This window comes from Hibiscus syriacus, unplaced genomic scaffold (assembly GCF_006381635.1).
Source record: "Hibiscus syriacus cultivar Baekdansim isolate YM2019G1 unplaced genomic scaffold, ASM638163v2 tig00112000_pilon, whole genome shotgun sequence".
Lineage (NCBI taxonomy): Eukaryota > Viridiplantae > Streptophyta > Magnoliopsida > Malvales > Malvaceae > Hibiscus > Hibiscus syriacus.
Genome location: NW_024063235.1, coordinates 3,216,739 through 3,226,638, shown reverse-complemented (window position 1 = coordinate 3,226,638; position 9,900 = coordinate 3,216,739). Strand labels below are relative to the sequence as shown.

General features: G+C 34.6%; 1 protein-coding gene across 1 annotated transcript; it reads left to right on the top strand.

Moving 5' to 3' along the window:
• Positions 1 to 1,256: 1,256 nt before the first annotated feature.
• Positions 1,257 to 4,955, top strand: LOC120174094 (transcription factor MYB58-like). The gene is made up of 3 exons (XM_039181067.1): positions 1,257 to 1,510; positions 3,498 to 3,627; positions 3,933 to 4,955. Exons 1-3 carry the CDS (start codon positions 1,372 to 1,374, stop codon positions 4,654 to 4,656), a joined length of 993 nt encoding a protein of 330 aa, XP_039036998.1. The 5' UTR covers positions 1,257 to 1,371; the 3' UTR covers positions 4,657 to 4,955.
• Positions 4,956 to 9,900: the final 4,945 nt, after the last annotated feature.

Below are 9,900 nucleotides of genomic sequence, written 5' to 3'. Positions count from 1 at the left end.
GTAAATATTTGTATTTTTGTGAGCTTTAATTTGTTAACACCTTCTTTTTTAGAGATTTTCTTGTTTACAATTTTTTTCCTTTGTAAAGAGGTTTTGGTTCTAGCTATGCCTTTGAAAAGCTAGGGAGTTTGTAAAGTTTACCTCTTTGTCCTTGAATTAGAAAGAACAAATTAGTTGATTTGTTGGAAAATCCTAAGTGAGGAGCTTAGGTAGTGAATGTAGACTTGGTTGATAAGTTGAACCACTATAAATCATTGTGCAAATTTTCCAATCATTATACTCCTTACTCCCTAAATTTCAAAAAGCCAATTAAGCTCCTCTTGACTCATTTTCGGTTGATTGAACGAGCTTCATCGAACCTAACATTTACCTTTAATTTTTTTAACTAATTTATAATTATACGTTGAGTCCTTTAGAATTTTAAATTTTTATAAATTAAATTAATGGTGGTCATCGTTAGTGGTGCTCATCATACTTGTCGAGCATAGAAGAATCATCCTGTAAGTTTACCCCTAACACAAATTCATGCATCCATACTTGTACATCCATACTTGTACATCCATACATGTACATCCATACATGTATATAAATTAGATGGTGGAACATTAATTTAGTTGATATTGTTATTATTAATATGTAAAAGATCGTAGATTCAAATATATTTAAGTGCATTTTCCTTCAATTTAAGAATTAAGGTTATGAAACTCATTGGCTTTAGTGGTTAAAGAAAATGTTATTCTCCTAGATTTCGAGTTCAAGTAGTTGCATGTATAAGTTGTTTAAATATTGTCAATAGATTAATTTTTTTAAAATAAATAATATTTTACCATCACTCAATACTAATAAAGCAAGAGATGAGGTCATGAATAACTAAATATTATATAATATATATCAAAATGAATAAAACTGATCCATGTATGGTAAAAGTCATAAGTAGTACAGAAAAGATGAAACGGAGCCAATCCATAAAATAATTTATTTAATTGTAATTATTTTATTTTAATATTATATCAAAATATTAAAAGAAAAAGTTATTATAATAATATTAATCATCTTATTAAAAATAATTCTTTTAAATGATGTTTTAATTAAATAGATAATTCACTCATAATATCAATACCAAATTAGTAAGAGGGTAATTAATAATATATTGAACTTATAGATATTTAATAATCCTCCTGGATTCTCCTATTTATTGGTTGAGAAGGGTAACCCCCCATTTCATGGCATGACCCTTGGGGCCTTTTCTTTCTTGTATTTATTTATTAGGAGACTGAACGAAGAATCTCATTTATATGTGAGCAAATCCATATCCAAAACAAAACAATACCCTTTTCTTTTTCTCCTGGTTTTTGGTGATTGAAAAAGAAAATGGGGAAAGGAAGAACCCCATGTTGTGATAAGGAGAAAGTGAAGAGAGGTCCATGGAGTCCTGCGGAGGATTTGAGGCTCATCTCTTTCATTCAGAAGCATGGCCACCAGAAATGGAGAGCTCTCCCTAAACAAGCTGGTCAGTCTCCTTCTCTCTTTCTTTCTTTCCGACCATTGAAATGAGAGAACGGGTGGTGACGGTTGTCTCCCTCAAAATTTTATAAATTTATTACTCTAAAATAAGATCATACGTTCGTCATTGTTAGGAGTCCAAAACTCTACCAACAAAAACATTCCTTTTCACCCATTGTTCGTAACTTTTCTCTTCATTTAATCTCATTTTCAGTTCTTTCTTCTTGAATAAATGTTTTTTCTCTCTTAATTTGATACCATGCACCGTCACTCAGATATTTTTCATTAAAAAATTATTTAAAATGAATACAACTAATATTCTATACAAGTCCATATATTATTTTACCAGAAGGAAAGTTTGAAACGTTTGTTTTTACTTGAAGAAATCCGCAGATACTGCCAATTTTCTTATCACTGGTCAATCTTAATTAGTCTTAAAACATCCAGATCAGATTCAGTGAATTTCGTCTCTTTATAACCGGCAAACTTTTAAATGTACTTTAAAAAAATGACAAATAAAAAATCGACCTGGTTTCCAATATAATCCCATCTTTAATGTCATTCCATAATAAGCATACGTATATACGTATTGTTCTAGGGTTATGTATCGAGTTTGGAAACAGGATAGATCGAGGGCTGTCAGTAGGGATGGCAAACGGGTACGGTTTCGTGGATTCCGCACCGCATCCGCTCCAATTGGAGCGGGGATGGGTATAATTTTAGTGGGTAGTGGGCGGGTGTGGATTTATAAAGTGGTACCCGTCGTGGGTGGTGGGCGAGTAATGGGTTTGAGACATTACCCGCCTCGCATCCGCCCGCCTCGCATCCGCCCGCCCCATATCTGCCCGTCCCACATCCGCCCGCCCAGCTCTTTGATTAAATTTTGGATTTGAGGTGTAATTTTAGAGACTAATTTATAAATTTTAATATTATATAAATATATAACATATAATTTAACTAAATATTAAGGATATTTAGTCTTTAATCTGGTATTTAATTAGGGAAATATTCAGCTCTTTGATTAAACCCATAATCCCACTAACCACGTCACTTTCCATGTTCTTTAGCCAATGCTGCCCATCCAAACACAAATTAGTCGTACTATAAGCATTAACATCAAAAGCAGCAGTTTACATGTTCTTTAGCCCCTCAAAACCCATATTAGGCGCACTATGAGCATTAACATCGAAAGCAACACAACAATCTAGCTTTGCGACTACATGCTCCCTATAATCTGTCTCCATAACATTCGTAGAGCCACTCCTCTGACAAATTGAAGCATGCGCTGCTACCCCATCATGAACTGTCTGGGAACCAACTCCAACATCTCATTAGTTTGTTATCAGGCAGGTCTAGATGGGTATGTCACTAGTGGGTAGTGGGTGTGGGGATGGATTTAAAAATGTACCCGCGTGGGCGGGTGTGGATTTGAAAATTTGTACCCATCATGGGTGGTGGGCGGGTGGTGGATTGAAAAATAGTAGGTGGGTATGGGGATGGGGATGGGGTATCCGCACCCGACCCGCCCATTTGCCATCCTTAGCTGTCAGAAAGTCATCTCTTGTAAATTTTAAATTATCGTATATTTTAGATATTTTTTAATATTTTCTATTGATAATATGTTTTCGTCCTTTAAAATTTTATAAATTCGTTCTGTCTTACAATTTCAAAATTGATAATTTGTCTTCTAACTATGAATTGTGAATATAACATATTGAATTAATAAAATCATCTTTGTAAATTGATGTGCGACATCTCAACACATTGATAGATTTTCATTATATTGCTTTCCTCATCCGATATAAACATCTCAACATACAAAAATTTTGAAGTAGCTTCCAATTTATCAATGGTTGAATTTTGAAGGAAAGAAAACAATAAATGTGAAATGGTTTCTATCACTATCTCAAGAATTTTGTGGTACCGTTTATGGAAATTATTGTCTTCAAACGTACAAAAGTTTGAATATAGATTGTGTGGATGAATGGTTGTAGGGCTACTGAGATGTGGAAAGTGTTGCCGTTTAAGATGGATTAATTACTTGAGGCCCGATGTCAAGCGTGGGAACTTCACCAAAGACGAAGAAGACGAAATCATAAGGCTGCATGAGACCTTGGGAAACAAGTGAGTTTCTGTTCGGAGATACTTCAATTTGAGTTAATTGAACCCATAGAGCGAGTGAATATTGTTCTATCTGGAGAATTCAGGTTTGAGTAATTACGTTTGTATGGTGTGTACGCGTTGCCAATAAGTTTAGAAAAATTTTAAATAAATATTGTCTTGTAATCTCCGTCCCATATTATTAAAAAATGTTGAAAGTGTAGGGACTAGATCTCAATTGGAGTGTAGTAGAGGGATCAAAACTATAATTTAACCTATATTTTCTTTGTCATCTCAATTACTTATGTTACAATTAAATTGATTCTCAGGTGGTCTAAGATAGCAGCACATTTTCCTGGAAGAACAGACAATGAGATAAAGAATGTGTGGAACACTCATTTGAAGAAGAGATTGATTTCAAAGAAAGAAAATACTCAACAAAAAGATGAATCCAAGGACTCTTCCATGGCTACATCATCATCAAGTGACAAAAACCCTAGAGAGGCATTTGCAATGCCAGCATCAGACAATGCTCAAGACTTCAAAACCGATCAGCTATCAAACCATGGAAGCAGCAGCAGCCCGTCCGAGGAGCCTGAAGGGTTGTCGAGTTCTTCGATCTCTTCCAACGTCACGAATTCCGGTCAGGTTGGTGTTTTGAATCCAGAAGACCAAGTAGGTTCCTTGTTCAACTTCATAGGAGGCTATTACGATGTTAATAACAACACATCAGAGGAGGTGAACAAACCGGATATCCTCGATACTGCCTTCGACATCTCGTTCGAGTCCGATTGGGAGTTTTGGAACATGTTGGATAGCTTCGGACCATTCCAATCCGATGAGACCGAATCAAATGACGGCATCCGAAGTTCGAATTTCAGAGAAGTTGAAAACAAGTGGTTGATGTGCCTGGAATATGAACTGGGACTAGAGTCGGAGGACAGTGACGAGGCTAAGCCGGTCGGTCCCGAGATGAATGGCATGATGATGAAGCCAGAAGGTGATATGGAGATGGGTCACTATCACAACACAGTTCAGCCATCAACCAAGTAGTTACTTTTCTTAGAGGGCTTAACAAAGTGGTTTGACTTCATGATGTTATAAATATATAAACTTTAGGGTTGACCTAGCTTGTTAAATTAATTAGGTCCCTTTAGATGTATAATGGATAGAATAAATTAATATTCATCTGATCTTCAAGTTAAGCAATATTACATTGTAGATTGAACCAAACCTAAAATTGTCTCCTTTTTCAAACAAAATACCATCAACATTTTTAAGTGGGTAGGTGAATAATTTTTTCTTATCAAAAGAAAATTTTATTTCATTGAAAGGAAGAGGGTACAAGTGGGTAGATGAAGTCAGCCATTCCTTTCTCTCTCTTTGTTGGTAACTTTTGAGTTAATTGCACTCAAATCTAATATGAAATATATTTAAAATATATGAGTAAAAATTCAAACACATAGCCAACGAGTGTAGGCACTTGTTGGGATTTAAGAATTTGAATTTATAAGGTCAAGTTCGAATTCTACCACTGTCACACTTGATGACAATATGTAAATTCCTATGTAAATCCTAATTAGATCTTGGGTATGTCATGACCTTGTACTTGTGTCAGCCCAATATTTCATACAAAGAGGTATCTTGCTCTTGTATTACTCTTTTTATTTCATAAAGCCTCTAACATATAATTAGAGTTTAAACATAATTCTAATGCAAATCAACTAGCCTTCTTCTTCCCAAGCATTTGCCTAAATCTAAATTTCCCTTTCTTTCATCCAAGTTTAATTTTTGTAATAATGAAATTAAATGTTATAACGGATCAATTATTTTTAATTAAATTATGAATAATAAATATTTAAAATTATATCTGATATCAAATAATAAAAAATAGATTAAATGTGCATTAATGTTAAATAAGAATTTTCATTAATAAATGATTATCTATATTAATTATATGTTTAATCAATATTATTATTTATATTTACTTATTTTAGATTAAAAATTTTGTAATGTTAATTTATATATTTATAAAATTACGAAGTTAGAGCACAAATCAAGCGATCTCAGTGGTCAAGAGACTTGTAACACCTTTAATTTAAGTCATTTAATCCTCTAGTTTAATGGAAAATTGTAATTGTACCATCTTAAAAATTAATTATTTAATTTAAGAATTTTAAAATATTTTTAAAATTTTAGTCCATCTAAAATTTTATAGTTACATCTTGGTAATGGTATGAAAAGAGTTTCTCTTCCCCTCTTAGTGTCCTTTTTAGTTTCCCACCTATAATCTCTTGAAATGTGGATTAGCTTGTTAATTTACAATTAACAATTTTTACCATTAACTTTATTGATAAAATTTTTAAGAAAAACCTTTACTCAGTCGTTGGCTTGAGAGCTTTAAAAAAGAATTTTCTATGGATTTTTGGAGTTTTCTTAGGAGTAGATAATTAAGCGATTGATTCTATCGGTAGAAACGACCCAACAACATCGAGCTGCACTTCTACTCTGATGCCCAGACGTAGAACTGATACCTCCACGAGCTGACCCTCTGCCATGTTGAGTTAACAAGGTCGATCTTTGGGATTACACTGGAGTGACACTAGTAGAGTTGAGGTAATCCCTGACAAAGTGCTCCAAAGATCCACAACTAAAATAGGTCTTAGAGAGCCTACAGCACTCTCCTCGATATCTACAGCGACAATGCTAACACTCGAGATGTAACACTCCAAATTTGATCTTGGAATGACGAGCATAAAATGTCGCACTGGACCGTCGAAACAACCGCCGTATTTTCAAAACTTTTATTTTCAAAATATAACATATTTTATAATACAAGCGTTGGAATGGTTATTCATTTAATCAACCATGATCGAAGGAAATGAAAAATGAGTAATCTTAAATCTCTCTTTTTCAATGAGGTAAAAGCCATTCAAACCATACCAAAAATTTGAAATGTTAACACACCACCAAAGATCTGATGTTTTGTGTGGGGGATTTGTTATAATGCTATTGCAAGTAATCTTAATGTTCACTATTGATTAAAGCTTCTCTTTTATGTAAGAAAGAGTTGGAATCCTTTGAATATGTCTTGTTCTTCTGTCCCTTTGCTCAAGCCTCTTGGAGAGGAAGACTTGGACTCTGCCTTGATGAATGAATTTCAACGCAACCTCCTCAACTCTATTGATTTCATGTGTTGGCTTTATGGAAAGTTAGGAATCTGTGATTTTTTTTTTAAATCAATATTGGGATTATGGATAAAAAGATGAAGCGAATGCCTTGACAGGAACCGAACCACTCTTCGGATCCCTTTTGGAGCTCACTTAATCCAGGTTTTGTTAAAATTTATTGTGATGCTTCATTTTTATGATGTTTCGAGGAAACCAAGTACAGTAGCGATGGTCCGAGGATGTTTTTGAATGTATTAATATGATTGTCACCACTTCGGAGGTTGTTCTGAATATGTTAATATGATTGTCGCCACTTCCTATACAAGCAGGGATGGACCTAGGCGGGTGGGGCAGCTGCCCCTAAAAATTTAAAATTATCATATATTTTAGATTTATTCTATGTATTTTTGATTGAAAATCTGTTTTCGCCCCCTAGAGTTTTATAAGTTCAAGTTCGCCTTTTATAAGCTCAAGTTCGTCCCCCTAACATAAGATCCTGTGTCCGTCCCTATATACAAGTGCGACGAAGGTTCGTGCATGCCAATTAAGAGTTCATGCCGTTCTTCGATAAGGATGGACCAAGATAGTGATGGAATCGGATAATGAAATTCTTATCAAACGCTTTAAGTTATAAGCTTAAATATAGTCAAGTGCCTCTGTTGAAAAGGATGTGTTGGATGCTTTACAATATATTTGAATTTGTATCCTTTTCTTTATTTTATAGGAAGGTTAATCGAGCGGTCGATTGGAGTGAGTTCAATCCGACGGTTGTAGTTTTTTTTGTTTTCTCGATGAACATTTCTGTTGTCAAAATATAACAAGGAATTATTAAATTGAGTCGAATCAGGTATAAACGTGAATGTTAGACAAATGTTAAGATCCAAGAAAGTAAAATAGTAATAATCGTAATAAATTATAATACAATCGAACAGAAAGAAAATACGGATGATATAAAATTGTTTGCTCGTCGATAGTCATTAATTGAATGAACAAAGACGTTGAGATATGTTTGTACAATTTCTTTAAGATAAATTCGTTTGTTCCTAACGATGTTGGACAAGCATTGGTCGACTGTCTCCCGATATACAATAATGATATATATAACCAAGCAATAATACGATTGTAATGCTCAACAAACTGTAACATAATCTTTTTGTATCATTGATAACTCATTGAAAAAAGAGAAAATATTTATGTCTTAACCTTGTAGGTTTAAATAGTAGATTCATACAACAACAACAACAACAAAACCCTATTCTCATATGTAATGGGGTAAGGGGGAGGTAGGTTAGTAGGCTGCCCCCAACTCCGGTTGAGTGCAGCTTCCGTGGAAGACCTCCGACAGTCAGAAAATAAAAATAAAGATAAAATGCAATGCATGTATAAATAAATAAATAAATACAAAGTTGAACAGTCTTCATTTGTAGTCTTAATATGAGCGTCTGTAATGGGAAGTAATCCCTGCAAATAAATCCCTGCGTAAAAATATATGCATATAGACAGAAACGTAAGACTCGACTAAATTTAAAAAGAGGAAACCTGAAGAGAAAGATACACAGAAGTCTACGATAGCAAGCTAGGAGAAGGAATAAAGTAAAATGGGTTAAAACCTAAACTATGACAACACTACTTCGCAACCCTAGTTCTGAGTCTTCATAAATTCCAATGACAGAAACGTATAAAAAGTAGTAGTCATGGAAATTACTATAAAGGCAATAAAAAGAAGACAGAGATGTTACACCCTATGGCTGTGACCCGCACTACTCGGCTACCCTGGTCTTAAGTTTCCATACTTTCCTATCGGAGGTCATGTCATCGGTAAGGGCTAAATCCTTCAAATCAGATCTCAAGCAGTCTTCCCACTTCCGCCTTGGTCGTCCTCTCCTTCTGGCACCGTCGACTGTAATCGACTCTACCCTCCTGACCGTATCCGACGGTTGTTGCCTAAGGACATGCCCAAACCACCGTAGTCTTCCCTCCCTCAATTTTTCGGCTACAGACACCACCCCCAAGAACATCCTAATAGCAGAATTTGGTGTCATGTCCCACAGAGTCCTACCACATGTCCATCAAAGCATTTTCATTTCTGCGGCATCCATCCTCCTTACGTGATCCTTCTTGATTGCCCAACATTCTGATCCATACAACAGCGCTGGTCTTATTGCCATTCTAAAAAATTTTCCCTTAAGTTTTAGAGGCACCTTATTGTCACACAAAACTCCAGTTGCAGCCCTCCACTTTAGCCATCCCGCCTTTATACGGTGTGTAACGTCATCATCTACACCCCATCTTTATGTATCATAGTAGATTCATACAAGTAGCTTAATTTGATTATTAGTTTCTCATTAATTACTCAATAATTTTAAGTGTATGATACACCATTATAAGTCTCAAAAATATAATATAAAATAAAATTTTATGATTCGAACCTTCACATTTATTCATTTAAAATATGCCTTAAAATGTTTAAAGATATATATTTTTTTGCAATAATAAACATCATTTTAAAATGAAAGACTCAAATATCCTATAGACTCAAATAAGGAAATCGATTTTTCCTTTAATGAAATAGGCCTATCAGGGATGACAACGAGTTGGGTTAGAGTTGGATTTTTGGTCAATCCAATCCGACCCGAAAATAGGTATCCTCCACTTGAACCTGACTCAACCCGAAATTTTATATCCTTTAGCTGATCTAATGCGACCTGAAATTTATATCCTCTATCTGATCTAATCCTACCTGAAAAATATATATCCTCTATCTAACTTCGATTAGACCCATTGTTTAGAGTATAAATCCAACCCGACCCAACCTGAAAAAATTAAAGACCTAATTAAAAAAATAATAATTTGTTTAGAGAAATTACACTATTATCTTCAGATCATATTTGGTAGGAGTTTTTCACCATCCACTCAAACTCGAACCCGAACCCAATCCCAATCCCAATCCCAATCCGACCTTACCTTAAAAAAAATCCAACCTAAACTCAATTTTTTTTATAAAAAAATCCGTAATCCTTCCAAACCCGAGTCTCGTATTCCCTGCTGCTCTTTGGACACCCACACCCCTGTTTTAACCCATTTCGCTCTCCTTCTTCCTCTGTCTAGCATTTTCTCTTCACCTCTC

Coding starts and splice junctions, on each gene's coding strand:
- LOC120174094 (XM_039181067.1), top strand. CDS start 1,372: ATGGGGAAAGGAAGAACCCCATGTTGTGATAAGGAGAAAGTGAAGAGA. Junction 1,511..3,497: donor AGCTCTCCCTAAACAAGCTG/GTCAGTCTCCTT, acceptor GAATGGTTGTAG/GGCTACTGAGATGTGGAAAG. Junction 3,628..3,932: donor CATGAGACCTTGGGAAACAA/GTGAGTTTCTGT, acceptor ATTGATTCTCAG/GTGGTCTAAGATAGCAGCAC.